The sequence below is a fragment of the Xiphophorus maculatus genome, chromosome 3 (assembly GCF_002775205.1).
Source record: "Xiphophorus maculatus strain JP 163 A chromosome 3, X_maculatus-5.0-male, whole genome shotgun sequence".
Lineage (NCBI taxonomy): Eukaryota > Metazoa > Chordata > Actinopteri > Cyprinodontiformes > Poeciliidae > Xiphophorus > Xiphophorus maculatus.
Window position 1 is genome coordinate 29,752,695 of NC_036445.1, and position 26,058 is coordinate 29,778,752.

Consider the following 26,058-nt stretch of genomic DNA (forward strand, 5'->3'; position numbering starts at 1 on the left):
GTAATTTGTTTAGCATATTTTAATGTATTTTTTATATATACAAAAAGGCTTAAATTAGTAAATGAAATGACGGATTAATTAAGATAAAAAAAATCTGCAAAGTAGTCAGTAGAATAATTGATTACTAACGCAATCAATAGTTGTAGCCCTAGTAGTAATTATTCGCTCCTGTTTCCTTTAGCCAGCTGATAGATGGCCCAAAGTTGGAGCTTATGCAGTTTTTTTATCCTAAGTTTCACATGATCTCAGAAGGTCCATCTGCTTTGGTAGCCTCTAGAATGCAACTTTTCTTGTCTGCAAACGAATCCACACAGGTCCGGGACAAAGGCATTAAGAAACAATCAAAACGAATCCATCAGAAAATAGAAAGATACTGCCATCACAGAGGAGTCATCTTCCAAACCCAACAACCAGGGAAAGAGGGCATTAATGAGAAAAGCATCCAGGAAGCCAAAGTTGATCGTGATTGTTCTGGGCATCTGCTCTGCAACAATAAAAGCATCTGTTCACTGGAGCAAAAGCTTGCATCGCCCAGAGCTAGGCTACGGACAGTAAGCTAGGAAAATGCCAAAGAAAAAAAGATTTATTTATTTATTTTATTTTTTTTATTTTTCCAATTATAAATTGGAGAGTCACCAGCATATGAAAAATGGGACTGGGGTCAGATGAAACAGAAACGCAACTTTTGGGCCATTCTGGACAACTGTCATCTGGCACAACCTGACATTTCTCATGATACTTTGAAAGAACCATTTTCTATTGAACTACAGCATCATACTGCAGGATGTTTCTCATCAGTCGTGACTAGAAAACCAGTCAAATTTAAACAAATATTTTGACTCTGTGGTGTAAATATGTTGATACATATTTACACATCATTCACTTTTCACAAATTCTTCAGTTCTGTTAAATATTCAAGCAGCAATATTGAAGTCATGTCTGTTTTGAAGGGGGTAAAATCTGGGCCAATGGTGGGACCCCAGGAAGGAAACTGTTCCCTGGTGAGGACCGAAGCCACGGTGAAGAGCAGCAAGAGATCTGATTCGTCAGCAAGCAAAGCTGGGTGAGTTCTGCTACTTTTCCTAGCCAAGTTGGCGGCGTTAAAGTGAAATTCTTGCAACTAATTGACTGGAGCTGTAGATTAAATGCATAAAATTGTATTTTAAAGGAATAACTTGAATATTTAAAATCTAATTGGAGTGTAACTTTAATTGTTTTTTGTTAATTTCAGCCAGGAGGAGGCGGTGCGGCGAGGTGTTTATTCCCCTCAGGATGTGTATACCTTCCCACACACTCAGCTGGGGGAGTCCAGCACGCTGAAGGTCAACATCCGGAACAATTCCTCCGACAGGCATGAGGTGAGCCCCTGCAGATTCTCCCAAAACCCCCACGGAAAGTTCAAAGTTCTCCTGGCAACAGCTTAGCACCAGCTAACTTAGGCTAGCCAAGGAGAAGTTAAAACAAGATAGAATGTGTTCATTTAAAACAAGTCGTGGTTTTTGCTTTAGGCAAGACTGTCAAATCAGGCTCATGGTGTATGCTGACAAGGATCCCAGCTTACTGTGTGTTTTTAATTTTCACAGTGGATCGACAAGGAACTTGCATGACTAACTCGATGTATTTATATATTATTTTATGCATTTTTGTCTGTGCTCTGCATGGATTTGACGTGTGGCTTTTCTAATTAACTTGCAGCTGAGATTTATAAAACCTAAGGAGCCCTTCCACATGAAGCATTTTGAGTATTCTCTAAGGTGAGTTGCTTGGCCACATCTCTACACTGCTGCTAGATTTGTAGCTTTTGCTACGTTCACACAGCAGTCGAATGCAACCAGATTATTTTTATTTTTTTGCCTATGTGCGGCCCATGTCTTGACTTCTTGGTGGCAGTCTGAACGACCCAATTTTGATCTTATCACCCCCCCAAAAATAGGTTTTGAGCCAGTTTCACATGTGGCTCTAAATATGATTCGTTCTGATAGTTTTCAAAGCATTTGCAGACTGAACAGTCATGTCGCACTTATCCGACTTTTACGTCATTGACGTGAGACATGCATCATAATTCTGCACCAGAAGAAGATCGAACAAAAAGAATGGCTGAAAAATCCTGATTACAAAATTCTGAAAGAGGTCTGTGTTAGCGAAGCACATCACAATCCCACCTTGGCTCCGACTACACATCCAAACAAACTTGTCTACAGAATTTACAATTAATGCTCCACAAATGCCACTAACTTATCTCCCTCTGTCGCATTATTTTACAGTAATATTGTCTCCCATTGCTGAATAACTTTAAAATCCATAGATTGCGGCGTCCATTATTAATTCTGTAAACAGTGCTCTGCTGTGTTGACATCTACACTCTTCTTCCATACACGAGGGTCGCTTCAGGCGTCGTAAACCGCTCACACAGAAGTCTGATTGTGGCCGCATTTAATTAGCAGTATGAACAACTCCGGGGATTTCAGCAAAAAAAAACTGGAATTGAGAGTTGAGACCTGCCGTGTGAACGTAGCCTTTCATTAAGAACAGAGGGTTCAGTCAACTCTTAATTATCTGATTTCTTTCCGCTTTTTTTCTCTCTATGCGGCTAATTGTATTTTCATACTTTACTTAATTCAAGGACGTAGCTGGTGATGCTTAGCTATAACGTGTTGTGATACAAACTTTATAACAGTTTTCTGATTGTGAATGCACTCCATGGAGGTCCTCTGAAATGCTGGGTCCTGGAAGGTAATGTTGCTGTGTGGGATAAACTTGAGGCCTTAAAGATTATAGTTGTTTTACCGAACCAGCACTTCTCAGAGCAGGGGTCCCCACTCAAAGGTACCATCTGTGTAGTGATTAAAAAAAGAAAGCATGCCTATTCTGAGAACAGTCCTTCATCAGTTTTTGTTAAATGTACGTTAAGATCTGTAGGGCATGAAGAGCAAACCTCCTGGGATTGGTTTGTTCATTTACCAAAAATAAAGCTTTGTCATACATTCCTCCATTATGTGCTAACACCATGTGTTGTCTGACCTGAACGTCCCCCAGCTGCTTTTTGTGTGATGCCAGCTTTGCAGTTTCCTGTGGCTCTCATCGGGATCTCTGCAGGTCATGAAAAGCCTCACAAGTTTCAGTTCATGTTTCTGCATCTCAGATTTCCTTTTGAACTAAATGATATTGGTTCTGAAATTGTTATTGGCTCTAACAAAGATTGGAAACATCCTGCAGAAATCAGCTATTCTACATGTAGCATTTTACAGAAGTATGTATACCGCCTGAACTTTTGAGCCTTTGTCGCTTTACAGCTGCAGAAGTTGGTGGATTTTATTGGGATTTTCTTCCAAACACAAAGTGGCACGTGAAGGGGAAGGCACAAGGATTCATGCTTTTCAAACTTTTCAACAAATGAAAATTTGTAGACTTTTAATTTTGTTTTGTTGAGACATTGCATGTTTGGACAGTTACTCCCCATGGTTTTAGATGCTGTCTAGCTTCAAGGATTCTTTTTTTTCACCCGACTTTTGGGCAGTTGCTATGATGCATGACCCTGGCAACAAAACATAATTTTTTTCAACTGGGAGCCACTGATTAGCATCTCAAGCATCAATAGGCACTTAAACATTTACTTGCCCTTTGGGATAAATTAAGTATTTTTGAACAGAATTTGTCCTAATTTTTCTTTTGTGGTATTAGTTTTAAGAGAGCAGACACTAGCCATCCTCTTCATAAATGGAGTCCACCTGTATAATTTGACTTTGACATAACAGAAGTTGCTGTTATGTGCTACTTTATGTAAAGCAATCACATAAACTCTAGGTTTTTGGGGTGTAATGTGACTAGATGTGAAAAGTTCAAGGTTTATGCATGCTTTTGGAAGGCACTGTTCCCACATTCATATTGAAGCTGTTTTCAGTCATTTCCATCTGATGTGCATAAGAATTAAAGAAGTAAAGCTTTTATTTTTATAGTTCAAATACATCCCAAGCATGTGCTTTTGAGTGTGTTTCTTCATTTGTGACAAAACTTTTTGTCTAATGCCTCCTGTTCTCTTTCATCCATTAGATCACAGCATTACGTGAAGCTACCGGTCCAATTCAAGCCCACGACCGCCGGCAAGCACACCGGCTTGCTGCTCATCCAATCAGAATCAAGTGGAAGTCTGGTTGTCCAGCTGAGTGGTGAAGCATTACTTTGAGTTCTTGCTCAAGAGCGACACAAAGACTGAAACACCAGCTCCTGCATATGAATTAAAAGCAAAGCATGCATTGGATTCCTTTTTGTAGAATTATTACTCTAGCTGTAGACTGTAACTTATTGAGTGGAGACACTAACAGGGCCCTTTGTATCTCTGAAGAAGGCTCAGCTGTCCTCAGCTCACCCATGAAAAGATGGTCTGATGCAGAATGATTGAATGTATCCAGCTTACAATTAGTCTGCACCACTGTGGCGTTTTGAAACAGAGGATCAGTTTTGTCACTTGACTCTAGGCTGGCTGTTTGCCTTCTCTCCTTCAGTTCCATCACAAAGCGGCATTATTTCCACAGCCTTCGTCAGAGAGTAGCAGTACCAGTTGAGATCTATTTGGCATTACATGCGCTTGATCATACAGGAAGACCTCTGTCTGCTGTTTGAGAAGATGACTGGAGCAATTCTGCTTTTGGAAAAGTAGAATTGTTGACCTTTTTTGCCCGAAATCTGAAACGTAAACGGAAGCCATTTCTGCCATTGTGGTAATGCAAGTTTTGGAGATGCTATGTCTTATTTTGCGGTGCTTTACTTTTAAACATCTTCTCTAGGTCTTCATGCATTTCAGGTTTTGTACTTGTCGTTTCTATGGAGACAAGTCTTCATCCACTTAAAAGCCCACCTGAACGGGGGCTTATCTGGACCATGTGCTGACACCCCTGCAACCTGTAAGATTCCAAAATTGTCCACATGCTTCTAATTTAGTTTTGATGAAGGCAGCTCACAACAACATTAGGATGGTTAGTGGTTTTGATTACATGCTAAATCGGTTTCCTTTGTTCAGCAACTTGCCAGGTCTGCCTAGTATGGTTGCCATAGCAAAATGTGATTAATCACCGTTCCAGGCACAGAGAATTTGATCCCCGTTTCCTTTTTTGGCTCCAAGGCAAGTCGCCAAAATTGCTTGAGGGGTGGGGAGCATTGGATCCATTTCCATAATGAGCTCTGGAGCGGGATAGGCATGGGGAAAGGTGTGCAAACTCCATCAAGCATGTGTTGTTAACTTGTTAGATGACACACTTTGGCAGGAGAACACTAATGTCTGGCATTGTTTACCAGCACGTATTGCAAGTTTTATAACGAGGGCACTGTAGTGTCTAGTGGTATCCAAGCAACGTTCTGAAATCTTGGTGACAATTTGCACTAACTTTATGTAATTATGTATGTATGTAGACATTTTTTAAAATAAAGTTCTGTGATAAATTTGTTAAAGGTTTTATTGACTAGTGGCCTTTATTTGATAGTGAATTGACAGGAAAGTGGGTAATGAGAGAAGGGGGAAGACATGCGGCAAAGGTCACCAGGCCAGGAATCGAACCGGCGACAGCTGCGTCGAAGACTAAAGCCTCCGTAAGTGGGTTGTGCTTAACCGCTGTTCCACCACAGTACCCCTGATTAATACATGTGTGTTGCTGTTTCAACCATTGTTCCCAAGAAGTAACAACTTTATTGACACAGTGCATCTGCAAAGTAACTATTTGTTTCAACTAAAGCCAAAAAAATAGATTATTCAAGAAAACCTGCTCCAGATCGGTCTGAACCTCAGACTACAAGAGTGATTCACCTTCCAGAAAAACTTGTCCTTGAGTATTTATTTAAATACAGTTGAGCCCTGGAAAGACTTAAAAATTACTCTGAAGTTATATTGCCCATTCGGTCTGAGCTAGCTTGAGAGAATCTGCAGAGAGGAATGATAGAAAATACCCAAAACAGATGTCCCGCGTTTGTAGAGATGTACCCAAGATGACTTGAAGCTGTAACTGCTAATGTTGCTTCAACAGTATTCAAAGGCTGTTAATACGTCTGAACCTGTGTATATTTTGTGAATAAACTGGCAAATTCATTAAATTAACTTTAGTTTGTCATGAGGTACCATGTGTTAAATCTTGAAGGAGAACATGAATGTAACCTATGTTAGAATTAGGAAAAAATAAAACACCATATTCAAAAGGATATGCATTTATTGCAAATAAGATAAGATAAGATTTATTGTCATTGTCATCAACAGATTACAACGAGATTGAGATTTGCTCAACTCGAGTTAAGATGCAGGTTATGTGTATATACATAATATACAAAGATAAAGAAATAAATGGTACAAAATGAGAAATAAATAAGACATCAGAAGATGGTTGCAGTGCCTGGAGGTGTCGCAACAGAATTTACATTTTTAACAAAGTGGTGTCAAGAGCAGAAGTTCTTATGCCTTTGAATTTAGTGCCATGATTGCCATCGGGTAAAAACTGTTTTTTAGGCGATTTGTCCTGGTTTTTATTGCTCTGTATCTCTTGCCTGATGGCAGCAGCTGGAAGAGACCATGGCCAGGGTGTGAAGAGTCATTTAAAATGTCCAAAACTTTCTTGTGGAGCCTGGAAGTGTAAATCTGTTCCATAGTGGGGAGGGGGCAGCCTATGGTTCTCTCTGCTGAGCTAACAACCCTCTGGAGCGCCTTCTTGTCCGCAGATGTGCTGCTGCCGTACCAGACACACAGACTGTACGTGAGCACACTCTCTATGGAGCAGTGATAGAAGGCCTGCAGCAGGTCTGAGGGGAGACGGTTCTTCTTGAGTATTCTCAGAAAGTACAGTCTCTGCTGTGCCTTCTTCAACAGCTCCTTGGTGTTGGTGCTCCAGGTTAGCTTGTCCTCCAACTCCATGCCCAGATAACTTTTATTTATTCAATCTCTATCAATCTGATCCATTGAGAACTGGATATTTGTTGCAGGTTAGCATTCCCAGGTCAATGGCGTGTTCTCCACTTGAAAATGATATTTAACTTATAAAAATAAGCTTAGGTTGGCTCATTTGAACTTGACAAATTAAGTCAAGAACCCGTTTCATTCTCGAGCAAATCTTTAACTTAAAAAGCAGACTGAAAACTCATAAATCAATCCGTACTTTTCTGAAATTTCCCCCTGCCCTTCGCTGCTGGGACGCTGCAGCTTCTCAACGAGGTCATAATTTTTGTTGTACTGCTATTTGTTGAAGTTGCCAGCAGGTGTCGCCAAAGCGTTATTTTAGGCCCCGGCTGTCGGCAGCGCGTGCTGTACAGTAGGACAGCTGAGCTTTATTTTGCCTCCCAGCCGTGACACCACTGTAGTGCAGTTGGACCTGACGTCTAACATCCACAGCATCACACACTCCAACCAGCCGGTCACGGCGGCTTTGCACGTGAGTGGCGGCACGAGCAGGTAAGAAGCCGGCGAGATTTTTGAAAGTAATTTCTGTATTTTATATGTATTTATATTAAAAGACAAACTGCTGTCGTAGGCGGATGGGGGAATGTTCTGGCCAAGCTAACTGGTCCTGCTAATTGTTGGGCTGTCCGGGGTTGGCTCTGCTCTGCACTTTGGGCCAGACGCTGGAAGTTGTCGTGCAAAGTGGGAGCCACTGTCTGAGCTGCGCCAGACTGAAGAGCTAAGCTAACTAGGCTAAATTAGCAGACATGAAGAAGGCACATCCATCCATCCTTCCTTCCTTCCCTCTAGGGAACCAGAACACTTGTCCGCTATGTATATGTCTCTGCCGAGTAACCCTGTCTCTCCGTTTGACCGAGATTTCTCCTTTTGCTTTATTAAACATAGAAATAGGTCTGTTTCATCTCTTTTCTTCTGTTCCAAGAGCTGTCATGTTCAATATATTTTAAAGAACAAGCTAGCTGGGAGGTGTATAAGTTAAATACTTAAAAAAACAATTTGTGCCCGAGGGGTTTTTTTTTCCCCCACAACTTTTGCAAATGCAAATGAGGCGCAGTACTTGATGTTCTACTGTTGTGGTTTCATGCAGGCAGAGCTGGTAAAAAATGTCAACACTAAAGGACTCAGCAAAGTCTTTGCCCGATGATGGATTTCCACAGTTTTTGCTTTTTCCTCACACTTTAATGTTTTCCATCATAAAACTGTTGTTGATCTTTGACAGAGATAACCGTGGCAAAAACTAAATGCAGTTGTATCTTTTTTATTATTGGGGATAAATACTGTCCAACCTGTTCAGATACTTTCTGGTGATCATTAGTCTGCAGAAACATCTCTCTACCACCACCATGTTTGACAATCGGTGATGATTGTTAGTTGTAGAAATGTTAGTTTTGCACTGCCTTCCAAAAGGTTTCACCTTTGTCCAATCAGCCCAAAGAATTGTTTTCCCAGGATACTTTGGGATAATCTCAGATGGTTTCTTTCTCTTTTTTTATAGCAAATTTGAGCTGAGGCTTTATGTTCTGCTTCTGTTGTGACCGCCAAGGTGAGTTGTAGATGCACCCTTGGAGTAACTTTGTCAAGCTGGCCAGTGGTCACTAAAGAGAATGTTCACCACTGATCCATGTCTTTCTCTCTGTGGACAATGGCGCTTACTGAGGTTTGGTGGAGTCCCAATTCCTTAGAATTGGCTACGAAACTCTTTTCAGACTGATGGAGATCAATAGAGTGTTTGTCATCCCATGTTATTGAATTGTTCTAGATCAAGGCGTGATGAACAAGGCTTTCTGAGATAACGCTTTACACTACTTCATGCAGTCAGACAGGTTCTTTTTAAGTGTTTTTATAATTGCAACAGTCTGGCAATAATCAGACCTGGTTTGTGAAACTGAACAAAAATAATTGTTAAACAAACTGATTTTATGATTAGATAATTGCTTTTTCACCTGAGCCAGTCTAGTTTGAATAGTTTTTTTGTTGTCTTTGTTTTTTTTATATAATCAGCATCTGATACTAAAAAGAAATCATCTGAAACATTTAAGTGTAGCAAAAATCTTTAACAGAATAAATCTTTGAGGGAGCATATATTTTTTCGCATCACCATACAATGCTTTGTACCACGGACTGTCTTAAAAGTAACAGTATTATTGGTTCACACTGACATTGTGGTAGTTATAGGAATCCCATTAGCCCTACTCAGCCTTATGTGCATTGAATTTTAAATGTAATGTACATTGGAGGCGTGAATGCTGCAAGTCAGTGACTCAATGCAATTGGCTAGATTGCCTTAGACAGAAAACGTTTTTGCTAATTTAAATCATAAACTGAACTTGACTGTGTACTCCTTGATAACGAGGAGAAGCAGCTTTCAGCATCTATGCACCACAAATTTGGAACAAACTTCCAGAAAACTGTGAAACAGCTGAAACACTGACTTCTTTTAAATCTCAACTAAAAATCCACCTGTTTAGAATTGTATTTGAAATGTAATCAATTACAAATTTATTGATGGAACTTAACTTAATGCTGTTTTGATTATTGATTCTATGTTGCATTGTCTTTCTGTGTTTGTAATGATGTAAAGCACTTTGAAATGCCTTGCTGCTGAAATGTTCTATACAAATAAAATTTGATTGATTGATAACTAGGATCAAAAGGAATGTGTCATTGACTTTGAATCTGTCTGGTTGGATTGAATTGAATGTGCTGTGAATTGAGCGCTATAGAAACAAACTGAATTGGACTGAATTCAGTTTCGTATGATGTCAATAATTATTTTAGCAAGTACATCAAAGTTCACCTTTCTAGTGCAGATTCTTGCTCAGAACTTTTACACTTACTCAGAACTTTTGCTTGATGATATCACCTTCTGTGTCAAATTCTGAGTACTGGTAAACCATTCCTGAAAGGTACATACACACCTGTTGCCACTGTTGAACATATCTAGGTGCACCATGGGTAGGTTCCCAGTCAAAGGGGAACACCAATACTGAAGCAAAACTTAGAGTGGCCATTTAACTTTCACTTGTGTTTTTGGATGATGGAAGGAAGCCAGTGTACCCCAAGAGAACCCTAACCCAACTCTGAACTCCATGCAGAAAGATTTCTGCTCTGATTTGAACCAACAACCTCTGTGCACAGAGATATTTTATCCTCTGTGTTGTAAAACAGCACGGAGGATAAAAGACTCAGGATAAAATATCTTCACTGTACAAACAGTTACATTCAGCCCAAAGAATACCATGGTTTTCTCTCTCATGAGTGAATTATTTCTGACCCATGTTTAGACTGTAGCTGTCTGTATTTGCTCTGGTCCTCCAGGTAAAGTTCTTTAAATCTCCTTCAGCTTGATAAGATGCTTCTGTAAAAACTGATGTGCAATTTCTCATTGTAGAACCGAGAGACTTATTAATTCACTATGCTAGAGTCAAGTGGAGATCTCCACAGTGAATATGCACATCCAGACATCTTACTGGAAGAGATGACCGTGAGATTTCTTGAATGAGGGGAGTCATTAAGTGTGACACCATGTAATTGACAAGCTTTCTTTCTTTCTTTGTTTACTGTCATTTATGAAACTAACAGCAGGCTCTGCAGTCTTTCTTACTTTTAAATTAATTATGCCTTTTCTTAGACACCATATACTGTATATAGCTGAGAAAAGTCTGTTTTCTTAACTCATTCTCTTCTTTGCTTCCATCACTTGAGATACAAATTTACCGTAGACAGCAATTATTGCATTCCAAACAGTCCTTTTTGATATGAATATTCCACACAATGATATTCCAATGACGTAATATTTATTTGTTGTGCAACCGTACGACTCTCATACTGCACTGAAACCATCAAAATCTGCTGTCTTTGATGTAGCTGCATGACAAAAAGTGTGTCATTTTGTTGCGTTCTCCTCTCCTTCTCCACATCAGGCCAAACTACTTTGCACAGAACTCTGTTGTGTGATTGGTCAGAAGTTTGTGGGCACATTTTATGAGAAATGCGTTCAGACAGCTATGTTATTTCGCTTCAACCTGTCCACTATTCCACCATCTAGTTTTTGTATACGCAGACGGCATGCATACTTTTGAGGAGCGTTTATCAGACAGAGTGAGGAATTGCATACATTTGTACAGTTTCTCACAAAATACCTAGTCTGGTGAAAACCAGCACCTATTTCAACGCTTTGCCTTGTACAGAAGGTCTAGACCTTCGGCTATTGAGAAACGGTTGATTGCTGGAGGCATGGACTCTGTTGAAGTTGGCGATTGCTAATGCTTGTCCATGACGTATATAATGCGAAAGCTACGCTAGGAAGCATACCGAAACCTGTTTGCGCTGTGAACAAAACGATGGGGAGTAGGGCCATGACATCTTTACTAGCAATAAAGCGTCTTAGACATTCCTCTTGTTCCACCTTTAATTGCTCAATATTTGGAAGCGTAAGCAACTCGGTTTGAATGGCTTTGTTCACTTCTTCCAATGCCATTGGCAAACTACAACCCTATATAGCCAGACTGCAATTCTAAAACAGAAATCCAGCTCAGTGGGAGACACCCTGGACATTGAAGTGAAGGGAGATGAGCATTGTGTAGGAATTCAATGGCCAGGCTACAAAATAGCTTGAGTTTGTCAAATGGTTGAAAACTCTAGGATGGAAATTGCTAAGTTGATTTTTGTCTACATTGTGGCACTTTCTTCATGACCATGTTAACCAAACCAAAGAATACAGGGACTGAGTGGGAGGGTAGTCCCCAGGTGGACTGCGCTGTGAATGAAAGGTGTGTGTGCCAATACAAATGCCTGCTCATGTGACCACGTGCTGGTCGTTGGGCTGACGTGTGGGAGAGAAGGTGAAGATGGGTAAGTGAGATAAATACACAATACACCTAAAAGCAAATCTGTTGGATGCAACCAAACGTTTGATATTTGAGGTTCACTTTCTAACTGTTTCAACACTGACTCTGATCATGGACGCTCACAGATGCTCCCTGTCCAATCTGAACGAGGCTGAGCAACTTTGCAAAGAAGAACAGGGATAAATCTCAGTTTGTAAGGCGGGCTAAGCACAAACTTTGTTTTTATTTGTTGAGAAAAATAAAATTCCTTCCATTTCACAATTTTGAGCTACATTGTGTTGGGATATCAAATGAAATCCAAATAAAATACATTCAAACTTGGGTTTTTTTTATAAGACATTGTTGAAGGCTGTGAATGCTCTCTTAATCTTAATACACAGTAAGTTAAGAAATTCATGGATTAAGGGCTAGCAGTTAGCGTTTCGCCTGCAGCCTTATTTGGCTTACTTTACAATAGCGCTTCGTTGTAGAATTATGTTCACACGGGCCGATACAGGTTAGAGTCTTAGATTAATACAGCTTTCCCACATTAACAGTATTGTGTTGTATTTATGTTGGGAATTGTGTTTGGGATCTCCATAGGAACAGAAAAAAAAACTGGGTCACACTTGTATGAAATGTCTGCAGGTTGTCACGATGACTTGTGATTCCACAGGGATCCTATTAAAAAAAAGCTCCATATTAGCTCCCCAGTAACGCTTTCTAATTATTTTCATCATATCTTTTTAAGAGGGGGATGTCAGCTGTTGGTAAAACAACCTCAGCACTTGCTCATTAATTCTCCAGCCTTCGGGTGTGTGCCGTTTTCTTAACCAGAACTATGGCGTGTTGTCATGAATCCCAGGATGTTCAAATATTTCCACTTGGAAGTTGTTGTTTTTTTTTTCTCACATGTGTAAAAGTCCAGAATGCAGATATATTCTGCCTAAAGGAGATCTGGTGATTATTATTGCAGTCTCTTATATTTTAGCCATCACATAAAATGACTAAAGCAAGGGTAATGGGGGGGAGGGGGATCAAACGGATTATCAACAAGGTAAGTTGCGGAGAAACTCGGCAGGCAGGCGGTGTGTATTCTTAGCTCTAGTAACGTCTGCCAGGTTGAGCCGTTCGAAGCACACACACGGTGGAAAAAGTGCTTCCCAGAGCCAGACTTCTGTGTCCGTCTGCTTCTTTGTTCTTATGTGTGTGTGTGTGTGTGCGTGCGTACCGGCGTGTCCTTGTGTGTGTATGTGTGTTTACCGTGTGTGTGTTCTTTTGCCCTTTGCCAATTAGCGGCTTCTCACCTCCTGAGGCAAGAGGCGGTGTGTGTGTTTGTCGGAGGAGACAGACTTGATGGAGCTTGTCTGCTGCTGACGGATCAGCCGGAATCTGAACTCCACACTTTCTCACACACGCACACGCACGCCCACAAGAGCCTTGTCTGTCTGCAAGTCCATGTGACACGGCGAAATGTGACAGTATTGTGTTGGTGGAACGAAGGCGCTAGACGGATAAAAACCAGTGGCTGCGTGCACTGGTGTGTGTGTGTGTGTGTGTGTGTTGGATCCACAAATATATGGGCTCTTTTCCAACAGTGTTTGTAAAATTGTGAAAGTGTAAAAAAGAAAGCACACCATGTGGACAAAACAGACAGAAGAACTACTGCCTGGTCTGTACAAATGTAGCACAATGCACACACATTCATATTTTGTCTTTATGTAATTCCCCTTAAAATGTATACATTTTCTGGCAGTTTCTCTCTTTGCTCTGCGTTAGCTCGCTTTAATTCTCCCCATCACAACTGAACTGTTTTAGAACCAGCTTGATACCGCGTGTAATTTGGCAACCCTTTAAGAAAATCTGTTTGAATTGTTGTATATCTTTTCTAAAGCACTGCAGGCTAGATTTACTCTTTGTTTCCAAAGAAAGGAAAACAATTTTACATCTCTGCTCTGTTTTTTTTTTAATTTTATTTTATTTTTTTACTTTTAAATGTTTTAGGATATTTTCTTGGCCAGAGCTAATCATCTGGCTGAGTTCTGACTGAATACATCCAAGATATTGTGCTAGTCAAACAGGAGATCAAGCCGCTGAAGAAAACCTTCAGTTTTAACCCCACTTGGAACACCATGATGAGTGTGAATTTGCCCAAACTGTATTTTTCAGCTCTAACCCGCAGACACCGCAGCATCGGGGAGTATTTCCGTCCCGTTAGAAAAGAAAGCTCAGTCATAACGGGCTTCCAGATTTTTTTATTTTTATTTTTTTTTGTGGTTCTCTGCCTCTTTTATACTGCTGTTCTTCTCGTTTCTATTGGTTACCTAATGAGTTGTGCAAGCAGTAGGGGTGGAACGGCTCACAAAATCCAAGCTTTGGTTCAGGTCATGGATTCAGGATCAGCTTTCAGTCAGGTATACATTTTACTTCCTGTTTAATAGGCTTATCAGAGTGCTGTGGTGGCAGAGGGGTTAAGCACAATCCACATATTGAGGCCTTAGTCCTTGATGCGGCGTCGCAGGTGTTTTCCCCCTTCTTTCATTACCCAATTTCCTGTCAATTCACTATCAAATACAGGCCACTAGAGCCAAGAAATAAAAAAAAAAATTGACTAATCACCATAACAGACTTTCCTGGACGATGAATTGCCCCAGGAATTATTGCGATAAATGATAATATTGTTACTTTGCAACCACTTTCAGCTAATATGCTGATTATGACACAATAATGCAAGTTCACCTTCTCAAAGCCTAAAACTTTAATTTTGTACAGAACACTCTACACTGGAACATACAGGCATTTAAAATATCTAAATAAAACACAACAACCAAAAACAATAAGAAATTAAGCAACCAAAGTCATAAATAAGAAGAATTATGTAGTGTTTATAAACAAAATAGCTCTTTAAAAATATTAAGAAACATTAAAAATGACCAAGCTCACTGGAGTCTGTTATTCAATTAACTAATTGTTTATTGTGACAGGTTTACTCTTCAGTCAACCAATCATGAATCAAATTTTGTGAAAATTTTTTCCCTCATTTTTTCCTGGATAATGTGTTAAAAAATATTGTGTGAAATCTTCCTTTTTCTCGCTTTACATCATGTTATAATAGTATTCCCTCATGAAAAACATACCTTGAGTGTTGATTTGATTCATTCATGCATGTTTGAACAATATTTTAATCTCCCATGGCAACCATTAAGCTGTGCAAAACGCCTTGGTGGACCTAGCTACACCTTCGAGGATGAAGCTCCTCCCCAGAGCTGCAGCTTCCAAGCTTCTCAGCTTCTGCCTCAAAGGGCAGCCCCCGCCTTCGACTCCCCCACTCAGCTCCTCCAGACTAGCCAGCAGCAATTAGCAAACACCTGTTGGAACTGCGCATCTGCTGAGCTCATTTTACGAGCTACTTCTCAGTGAAACGCTGGTAAAAATGTTGTTAAAGGGTTAATAGAGGAGCCACGGTGTGATGACTTTCTGAAGGAGGCGTTCCAGAAAGAGCAGGAGTTTTTGAAGAGACGGAGGCCCAGTTTCAAGGCGTTAAATTACAAAGTCAAATTTCTTTCAAGCCGCATTTAATATATACAGCATATGTAGTTAACTGAAGTTAACATAATTTCTTGATTTTGCTTTAAAATATAATAGTGCCCCTTTAAAAATTGACAGAATTTGGCACTATGTAATTGTGTCTTTTGTAAAGACCCACAATTCTTTGAGTCTGTCAATTTTTTGTGGAGTGAATAGGGAAACTGTCTTTTGAAAGGTCTTGGCAAAAAGACCATCGAAGCCATTAGCATTACGTTTTATTCTGTCACAAATCAAATCCAGAATAATGTCTTATTCTTAATGTAGTCTTTAAATCCTATTGTTTAATGTACAAAGACTGTTAAGTGTTCACTATTTCCAGGCTATATTTATCATTCTCAACTTTCCTGTGATTTTTAGCAAAAAACAAAACAAAACAAAAAAAGTCTCTTAAAGCTTCAATCTGTAAACTGAATGCTTAACTTTGCCTCAGTTCCAGCTTTTACACTCTGACTTTTCACTGAGAGGCTGCCCCCTGCAGTGCACTGCTTGCAGTCCCATTTTGTGGATGTGTTGCACCGAGCCTGCCATCCTGTCTGTGATCGGAAGGAATCGTTTAAAATGCTGGTAGTTTGTTTGTGCCCCAATCAGTGTAAGTTCATCTCACCAGCGCTACCGGGCCTGGAGCCGTTTGTCTGTTTGGGCCAACGTAGGATCCTCAGTGTGTTAAAATCTAGTAAAAATACCATAGTGGTCTGAAATCATTGTTGCATGAAACTGTATGGCATGACAAAATTATGTATATTTAAACAATTATCCCTACTTTATCACAATTTTGATTTTGATTTTCATGCATGAACTAAAGCAAAGATATAGAAACATTTAGTTGTAGTTTTCAAGTAAACATGCTCCTCAGGGAATATTTGGATTACTATCCAAACTCTCCTCTGTGGTATATTTGCCAACTTTTCTACACTCATTACATAAAATAAAGATTTTTCAACAACTTAGAGCAACAGTTTTCAGATACTCGCTGCATAAACACCAAATCTTAAGTATTTTTGTCTAGTTTCTAGTTCGAATACCTTAGTTTTGAAATAAGACAAAACTAACTTTTCAGCAAAATATAGAAGCTTGTTTTCAGCCAAAAATTCCAAATCCAAAAATACCATTGATCCCAAAGGGAAATTAAATGTTTTAATTCATAATAATTCAAATTCTTCAAAGCGTTATTGTAGATGGTGATGGCTGTTGACATTGAATTCTTGAATATAGATAAAAAGCATTAGTTACACTGGCAGACATTTTCCCTTGTTATAAGTGAAATAATCCACCAGTGGAAGTAGGAGTTTTTTTCATCAATATTAAGAAATTATTGATTTAAAACAAGCTACAATACCTTGCTGGAAAGTTATTTGTATGTGTATTGCAGTGCATCCCATTTCATAGCGGAAAAATATTAATTCTTTGGAGTTAGAATTTATTGAACATTTTCTCTTGAATATCAATAACTAATTTTTTAACAGCTATGATTCTTGGTGTGTACCACAGATTAAAATATCCTGCCCCCCCCCAAAAAACAAAAAACAAAATGTGTTAAAATAACAGTGAGTAGCAGTGACAATAATAAAATAAAATGAAGCTCTTAAAATACACAATTCAGTGTAGCATAATTAGGAATTATTAATAAGAGCTTTGTTACATGCCAGGTTTTAGACATCTATACAGTAATGTTTTATAAAATGAGCAGCAGTAAAATAAACAGTTGGCAGGATGAAGTCTGCGGCTTGGCACAGCAGGTCCAGTATGAATCAGTAAATGTGGGTCCAGATTTACATCAATTCAGAGGACAATATGGCGCCCAGACAATGAGTCTGACCTGAGAGAGTGCCTTAAGCTGCTTCAAAAACAAACATGAGTTGTGTTTGTGGCGGCTCGTAAACCGCACGGTTATGTTTGGAAACTCAGACAGAGCCGGTCAATGATTAGAGCAAAATGGGACTGTTTACATTCAGCGCTACATAAAATACTCGCTGAACATAAACTAGGTTATTATTATTTTTTTTATCGAAAAGACTGGATAATGAAAAAATATGTGTTGAATAAATAGATCAGTGCAGATGATTATTATCACAGTAGCCCTGAGCTAGTTAAATAAAGCTGTACAGAAACAACTAAGATGCATCATTTTTTGAGATGCAAATGTCTAGTGATGAGATTCTGATTTTTAGGGTCACGAGTCGATTCAGAAACAATTTTTAATTCAGAAACCAACGTTTCTATTCACACGGTTCTGTTTAAACTATTTTATGTGACTGACACGTGGAAAAGACAGTGTAAGGATCCATTCTGTATCAAATTTCATCTGTTTATATTTAAAGAAAAATAAATTTGTGCATAAAATTTCATAACTTGAATTTCTAATATTAGCGACATAGTTTATTTGCAAATATCGCGTTTAAAACATACAGCTTAAATTTAGAATTGATTCAGAATTTTGAATTGAAGAATTCTCACGACTTCTTTATTTGCATGTCTACTAGTTTTCTACAAAATGAATAAAGTTAATATTTGAACTTAACAGTTTAATAAAGGAAAACTAAATTTCGTATCCATGCTTAAAACACTTCAGTTAAACTGTCCTGTTTGTTGTCCATGCGGATCCAATCTGGCATCCAGCGTTCTGCCGTTGCTCCTCCAGAACTGCAGTTCGCTCCATTGACAGATTCGCTCTCAAACGTTTCTGACTTTCCAGTGGACTAAACACACTTTACTTGAAGTTGCTTCAGTGACATATTTTCTCTCTCTCTCTCTCGTTCTCTCTGCATGCTGATGCTCAGTCATGACTCATCACTGTGCTGAGTCATGAAAACTCTGAACCTGCTTCCGCTGACATTGGCCAAGAAATGGAACAAACCATGGAAGTGCTGGCAGCACCAATATTTAAACATTCGTAAGTCATATTTTTATACAGATTAGAATGTAAAAATATATTTTTTTGGTTTTCAGTTGTGAACAGAAATGTCAAGTGTTTAAATAATGAATTCACAAGGATATGGAATAAAGATATGCAAGCTGATAGGAAATAAGATGTAAGTTTCCAGAATGATATCCGGTAGATTATTTAAATCTGGCCTTGTATCCTAGATGAGATTTGCTAAATTAAAATTTTGAAATCTTGGATTAATAATTTTGTTTGAGCTCTTTCTGAAATGATATGCTGTTTCATCTGTTTGTCTCTATCTCTCCATTAAGGTAATGTCCTCCATTGGTACATATTAGGTATAGAAGATTCAGATTTTTTTTTTCTACCATCGTTGCCATTTGCAAATTCATCAAAATTATATTTTAATTTCAGCATAAACATTATCAGTTTTATTAGTAGTATGGTTACTTGTGATTTGTCTCTCACCAGCAAACTCATCATTTCTCTATTTGCAACCTGAACACACAAAGAACTCCGGCGCTCACAGCATACAGTCCTTAAAATACATAAACTGCCAGTAAAACGCAGAAAAATAGCCGCTTTGCCTTGACTGGCATGTGGTCCTGAAGGAACACACTTGACAGATATTTGCCTCTTGTCGTTTATGTTCTCTTAACGAATCCACTTCCCACATCTCACAGCTCCTTAAGCTCTATAAAGAAGAGCCTCCTCAGCATTGGGTAAATGTTTCCACAGTTCCCACGCTGATTAGAGGCAGTTCAGAAAGCGCAGTGCTACGTCGGTGATTAAGTAGATAAGAAGCCCTGCAAAGAAAAATGCTGAAGACAGCAGTCTCATCAGGTCTTCCTCTTCAAATGCGTATTATTGAAGACATTAAAGCTGTTTTGTCAAACGGTAGCTTCATTTGCTGCTCATGTGATTTTAATTCAGTTTGCTCTTGTTTGCATAGTTTAATTTAACTATGGAGTATAAGTAGTAGATAAATAATTTGGCGGCATCCTTGCATAGGAGAAAGGACTGTTGAGCGAGACCCACACACGTTTCATGCGTGTTCTGTTAGCCTGAAAAATCTCCTGCTCTGTGGCTTTTTAGTTTTACTGATGAATGATTTACACCATCTCTATTGCAAACTGAATTTTGTTGGAATCTTTAAAGTATAGTTTCGTGTGTGAAAGCGTGGCACTTTTTGAGATTCTTCCAAGACGAGGTGTTTGTCTGAAAGACAGAAGGGGATACGACGGGGAGAGAGAAACAAAAACCAGATGAAAATTTTCATTAGACATTTTGAGATTAATCTCAGAAACTAGCTAGAAAAAACAGAACATTTTTGAGTGTAAAAAGTGAAGAAAATACGAGAATTTTTGGGGGGTGAGGGGGGAATCTCAGTTTGAAAACTTGAAAATCTCAGAAATGTTTTTGAAAAAAGTTGAAAACTTCAGTTTTGAAAGTCAGACATTTTTTGCTTTCGAAACTAAAATTTGAAGTTTTTCTAGAAATAATATCTGAGCTTTTCTGCAAAATTGCACCTTGTCAAACCTCCAGGTTTTTTTTCTTGAAAATTTCTGACATTAATCTCAAAATTTGAGTTTCAAGTTGAAATTGTTTTACTTTTGGAATTTGTTTTGTCAAAAGTTGAAATTTCTAAACTCAGAAATGTCCAAGTTTTTTCTATCAAATTTAGAACTTTTCAAATTCAGACAATTTGTGGAAAAATTTTGGAGTTTTTTTTTTTTTTTTTTGGCTGAAATTCACTCCAAATTATTCTGCTCTGCTGCTGTGTGATCATTTGGTAGATACGCCACAGAAGCCAGTGTCTATACACACACACACACACACACACATACACACACACACACACACACACACACACACACACACACACACATGCACACCCCCTTACACACATTTATCCCTTCATCTACTGTACGCCTGGCTTTAAAGTAGCCGTGTGTGTTCATCTCTTCGGCTGTACTTTGAACTTCAAATTATTATTCTCCCACACTTAAAATTGTCCAGCTTTCAGTTCTCTTTGTGCTAATCACAGCTCCAGCCTGCCTTTGTTTAAGTGCATGGCTGTCAAGCAGACCTCTAGCTAAAGGTTGAGATGTTAACAGGCTGTGGTGTCTACATTATTGATGCAGACTGCGACGAGGCTGTGCTTTGCCATAGGCTACAACTTAAAAAAAAAAGAAAAAAGAATTGGAGTGAACTCCGGCTGAACTCGAAGGGAATTTAGCTAAAGAGGACTTGCAGATAAGGATCGCATGCTAACATTGAAGCGCCTTGTACCAGAAGTTGAGACAACACGGCCTAATTGTTGTGACACGTCGGGTTTACTGCAGCGTTTTAATGAGCCCGGGTCCCCGGGGCGACGCTGGGATGATTAAATTTAGCATTTAGGCTGCTAAAGTTTCGAACGCCCCTCTTTAGACAGGGACTTAGCTGCTCTATGGAGAAATATTTTTAAAAAATGTGAGCTATGTTAAAATATTTTAGACTCAACTTTACGTGTGTATTCAGCCAGTAAAACGTTGCTCGGTTAAGTTACCGTTCACTTTGATTATGTTGATGTTGGCTGCCCCATTAGCGCTGTGAAGCACAAATCTGAGCGGCCTCATTATTGTCCTTATATCATCTTCTGCTCTATGTCACATAAACAGTAACTTCCAGAGAGACTTCGCTGTTAATAACAGGGACTGACACCAGGAATCCTCCTATAGTTAGTACAGCTTGCAATATTTCAGTGGTCTTTGTGTTCAGGTTGTGCTTGTGGTAGCAGCTGCTACGCGTAACAGCACACAAGCATCTAACCTTTTGTCAATCTTTTTGCTTTTCTGAACCAGTCTCTTGTACAGTGGTGAACACGAATGGTTGTGCTGCAGTGGGATCAAGAAGGAAACTTGGGGAGCTCACACTAGCAAGATTGATACGTGAAATAATAATAATTAAAAAAAGAGTAAATGAACAGCAGATTATTTTTTGCCATAATTTGAGAGACAGAGGAAGTGTGTGACGAAGGAATTCTGAGGCTGTTCAGTTCCACTCTGATGAAGACAACTGATGTCGGATGAGGATGAAGATGGCGATCAATACCTTTTCCCAGATTCATGAGGGCCAAAAAACAAACTCTGGTCTGCCTAAAAACATTGGTCTGGGTTCGGTTGAAGTGAACTCCGGTCCGCTTGGCGTTCACACATATATTTGAACCGCACCAGACACCGCTCCAAAGCAAGAAGTGGACTGCAGTGCAGAGCATTCTGGGTAAATGCAACCAAAACAAACGTGCGAGTCTAGTGCTAGCTGGAGAAATGACTCGTGATCCTTCACCAAAGACAAAAGAGAAATCCAGCAATTGCTGAAATCTGACTCTGGGAATGTCACAGTGATGAATTTGCTCACGATAGGCATGATGCAAACATACATGCTGTTTTATCATTGTTATTGGAGGAAGGAATCTCTATGGAGTTTTGATTGAGAAATGATTATGAATCAGGAGGCTAGAGTGCATGTATAACTTGATTATTAATGTAAAATGCTGCATTACCCCTGCAACTCTTCTGCAGGTATTCAGGAACTCTTGATAACTTTGTGCAACACTATTATGCTCTGTTTATTCTGTATTTACTTGCATGCTTTCACTTTAATTTACTCACCAGTCTGCTTTGCTTCTTTTATCCTCGTCTCTTTCTGTTCCTCAGGTTCACTGTTAACCTTTCTACACACTTCCTTATGATCATTTATGCATTCAGTCATTGGTTATTTATATATGCATGCCTTGAATACTAATCAGATGGAGATGTTATACTTTTTTATTTTGCTACAGATGGTTGCGAGGTCAGAATTAAGACAGGCTGCAGAGAGGAATTCTGATGAGACAAGTTTGTATTAATTGTGTTGTGGGAACTGTATAAATGTATATTTATTTAATTCTCACTTGCACCAAGAAGTTGTTTTTTTTTTTCTTTCTGGAAGAAACTTGCAGACCTCCTCAAACTTGTACTGCTGATGCCTCAGAAATGGAAATTAGTGGAGGACGTCTTGCTGCCCTCAGGAAGCGAGCAAGCTTTTTAAATTAGGGGGGTAAAAAAAATCAGCTTGTTGGCATGCCTTACTGCATCCCACACACCCTCGTCTCAGTGAAGGATGTAAGGCTAAGACAAAGCACTTCAATCATCTAACCACATTGAGCGTTGTGTTGACTCTGCTTGCAGTCACACACAGAAGGGAGAGTTGATGTAAAGCCCTAAGCTCATGATGATAAGCCGAGTGGGAAGGTGGAAACCCAAAGATGCATTTCGGAGTTTGTCTAGTTTGTGTTTGACGTCTTCGGCTGTTATTATTGTCTTTCTAAAGATAATCACCATGTTAAATATTTCTTTCTTCTTTTTGACTTTGACGTCAAAAGACAGAGACAGAAATGTCCAGAATGTGGATGAGAAGCTAAATTTGGCACGGTTACAAGTTTCTTATTTTGTTCTGCTTTCCTGTTCTACTCGGGCTGTGCACTACTTTTAGTTCACCTGAAGGCAACTGAATATATTTGTTCCATATCATGTTTGAATTGTACCTGGTAACACAGTGGACCCTCAGTATTTGAGGGCATAACCTCCTTCATATAGGTAAAATTTGTACTTGGGAGATTCTCTAAAAATGCTAATAGCTGCTCATTTTAATAGACCCCACACCAAATGCAACATAATATAATTATTGTTACAATAGTCAAATTTTTCTAAAAAAATTTGGAGGTATGTTCCATAGAAGAATCTGCAAATAAGTGAATATTGAACCGTCGGGATCCACTGCACACAAGTATACAAGTTAATGTGAAACACTCTGGAGAAACAAATTCATTTGACTCACGGTCAATTGTTTTAAATATGTCAAGTCAAATCAAGTTCAACATCAGGCCATTTTGAAATGCTTCACATGATAGAAACAGAACACATTAACCAATTATGAAACAAGCAACAAACATTGCATTTTGTCATCATCATCATACTCATCAAAAATCATCACAAAATGCACATAAAATATACAAATGAATGTCCATGGTTATTTTTCCAGTTTTCTGGAAGTTTGTTCCAGATTTGTGGTGCATAGAAGCTGAATGCTGCTTCTCCATATTTGGTTCTGGATACAGAGCAGAACAAGAACCTGAGAGGTCTGGAAAGTTGATACAACACCAGGAGATCTTTAATGTATTGTTGTGCTAAACCGTTCAGTGATTTATAAACTAGCAACAGTATTTTAAAGTCTATTCTCTCAGTAGAAGGACTGTAGAACTGGGTGATCTGCTCTATCTTCCTGGTTTTAGTCAGAACACCAGCAGCAGCGTTCTGGATCAACTGCAGCTCGAGGTTTGATTTTTAAGCAAACCTGTGAAGACAGTGTGTGTGGACGGTCATTACACCATTTCACAAAAAATGCAGGCTTTTTTTAAAGTAAGCTAACAAATACTGATTCAGTTTGTTGTTCAGGCTGATTATGCCACAGAAGAATTAACAGCATCCAGTCATCATCAGTGGGACTGAGATGGTTTATATGGCCAGCTGATTTTAATAATCCCTGTGGTAGATGATCATTCTGCGACAGACTCATGTACATACTGAAGGACTTCCATCTTATCTGATAAACTCGACCCCAGAGGATTACAACTCATCTGAAGATGAAGACAACCAAGATCAGTGAGTGTTCAGAGTTTCAATGGGTTCAGTTTGTGTGACTCAGAGTTTGTTTATTTATTTATTCCCTCAGAAATGATAAAAACTGCTGTGAATGACAAAGCTCAAGTAAATTACAAGGACAGTTGTTGTCCTCTAATCATCAACTGTTCCACAGTTATCTATGTTTATCTTCCTGTTTGAAGTTTTTCACCAGATTGGTTTCTGTGCATGTTCTCCACATGTAAATGCCATGTTTTGCTCTCTTTACCTCAGCTCGTTACAGGCTGGTGCAGATGTGCATTTGACTGAGTAATACATACAAGTTTAACGTAGCTACACAGAAAGGGTGAGAACACTGAAGTAACTTTTCTTTTCTTGGCTGCAGAGCTGTGTGATTTCTATTTTCCATATTTCCCGCTGGTATTGACTGGAATAATGTTGATGGCTTAAGCTGTACTGCAAGTGCCGGCATAATGGAGCAAACTGGTGGGAAGGAGCTCATCATAAGTCTGCCTGGCGATCATTCTTGGCATTAGTGGTGGATGATGCAGCAGTTCTGCAGCTTGTGGCAGGATATATCGTTTATAACAACTTGGCTCGAAATCGTTGTGGCTTATTGATCAAATCTGCCAGTTCCAGTCTGCCCTGGTCCTCTTTTTACAAACTGTCTCTCTGTGTTTTAATTTTTCCAATTGATTTGGATATCCATATATAGTACAGATGTTTTGCTTCAAGCATGGAGAAAGCATCTTAACACCATTGAAATAATTAAAAACTCCCAAATAAAGAGAAATACACATGAACTGTGATCATTTGACCTGAAGCTTATGTTCTGTCAACAGAGGCCTGTCCACCACTGATGTTTGGTTTGAGACCGGTCTCGAGCATTTTTATTTATTTTTTTGGTCTTGGGCTTCCTTCAGTACAAAATGTAAAGAAAACCGAAGTGGGCTCAGATTTAACAGTTGTAGGACTTTTCTCGTCTTTGGGAAAAGACCATAAACCATTTCTCATGCATTTATTTTGGTTGCATTTACCCAGAATGCCCCACATCCCAAAGCAGGTCCGCTTCCTGCTTTGGGAGCGCTCTCCGGTCCGCTTATGCTCTGGAACCGCACCAGAGTTCACTTCAGTCGAGACCAAGAGTTTGCCTTTTTTGTTCTGGATCAGAGTTGGAATGCGCATTCACACCTCCCCAAACAAACCGGACTTTCTAAGTAAACGATGAAGAGTTTGATTGAAGCAGACTAAACAGTGCTGGTGTGAATGCTTCCTAAAATAAGTCGGGCTGGGTGGCCTGAGGACCAGGATTAGGAACCACAGTTCTAAAAGTTACCCATGATAAGCTGGGACAATATCATTTCATCTACTCCTAGTTTGAGAGTTTCTGAAGGTCTCTGACCACTGCCAGTTATTTATCTTACCAAAACTGTCACTAAGGAAACTAGAATAAACTAGAATTTCGAAAGACGAAGAAGGAAATACTTATTGAATTTAAAAAAAAGGTCAGAATAGGATGATATGATTTTGCTAATTAAACTCTATCTGAACTTTTGGTATCATTTAGTTCAGTATTACGTTTCTTTCAACGAGGAAGCAGAAGTTAGAGCAGACAAAACTCTTCACACCTCTTGACTTCATCTTTTCATGACATAATGTGCCCAGACAAAAATGCCTGAATATTTTTTTTTTATTAAACCTCTTCAATACAAAAATCATCACAAGGCCCTTTCCAAAATGAGAAAAGTTAAATATCAGTCCAAGCAAATGTGTTCCACTGTATTTGACTCTTTATTCAAATTCTAATTAAGACCAACAATTTCCATCCATTGTTAAAATGTTGTGTATCGCACAACAAAAGGAAACACTTCGTGTTGGTATTTTTATAATGTGAAAGCTGTTATGTAATGACATAAAACAATCAAAATTTGCATGTATGAATGTCTGATGCTATTAAAGACAAAGGAAGCATGCGCTGGGGAACTCCATGTTGGTTCTCTGGTCCTTCATGGCGGGCAGGATTCTGGGATTCAATCCCAGAGGTGTTTCCACACATGGTGTGTCAGTCTGTAAACGAGTAAACATTAATTAAACTGACCGGACTTAAATTATGGAGTGAAGTTGTTTCATGCATTCGATGTGCAATTAGATTCCATCTGACAA

At 39.1% G+C, this 26,058-nt stretch overlaps 2 protein-coding genes across 5 annotated transcripts in view; both read left to right on the forward strand.

Moving 5' to 3' along the window:
- cep192 (centrosomal protein 192) overlaps positions 1 to 5,438 on the forward strand; it is a 37,540-nt gene extending 32,102 nt beyond the window's left edge. For 2 of the 3 annotated variants that reach the window (XM_023330979.1, XM_023330980.1), the window contains exons 49-52: positions 951 to 1,063; positions 1,232 to 1,358; positions 1,696 to 1,754; positions 4,051 to 5,438. In XM_023330979.1, the coding sequence (XP_023186747.1) occupies positions 951 to 1,063; positions 1,232 to 1,358; positions 1,696 to 1,754; positions 4,051 to 4,183 (432 nt within the window). In that variant the 3' untranslated portion in view covers positions 4,184 to 5,438. The remainder of the gene's footprint in view (positions 1 to 950; positions 1,064 to 1,231; positions 1,359 to 1,695; positions 1,755 to 4,050) is intronic. The other variant, XM_023330981.1, reaches the window with a different exon arrangement.
- Positions 5,439 to 7,257: 1,819 nt separating this feature from the next.
- ldlrad4 (low density lipoprotein receptor class A domain containing 4) overlaps positions 7,258 to 26,058 on the forward strand; it is a 222,557-nt gene continuing 203,756 nt past the window's right edge. Inside the window, exons 1-2 of one of the 2 annotated variants that reach the window (XM_023329941.1) lie at positions 7,258 to 7,423; positions 18,126 to 18,238. The gene's annotated coding sequence lies outside the window, so the exon portion shown is untranslated. The remainder of the gene's footprint in view (positions 7,424 to 18,125; positions 18,239 to 26,058) is intronic. The other variant, XM_023329937.1, reaches the window with a different exon arrangement.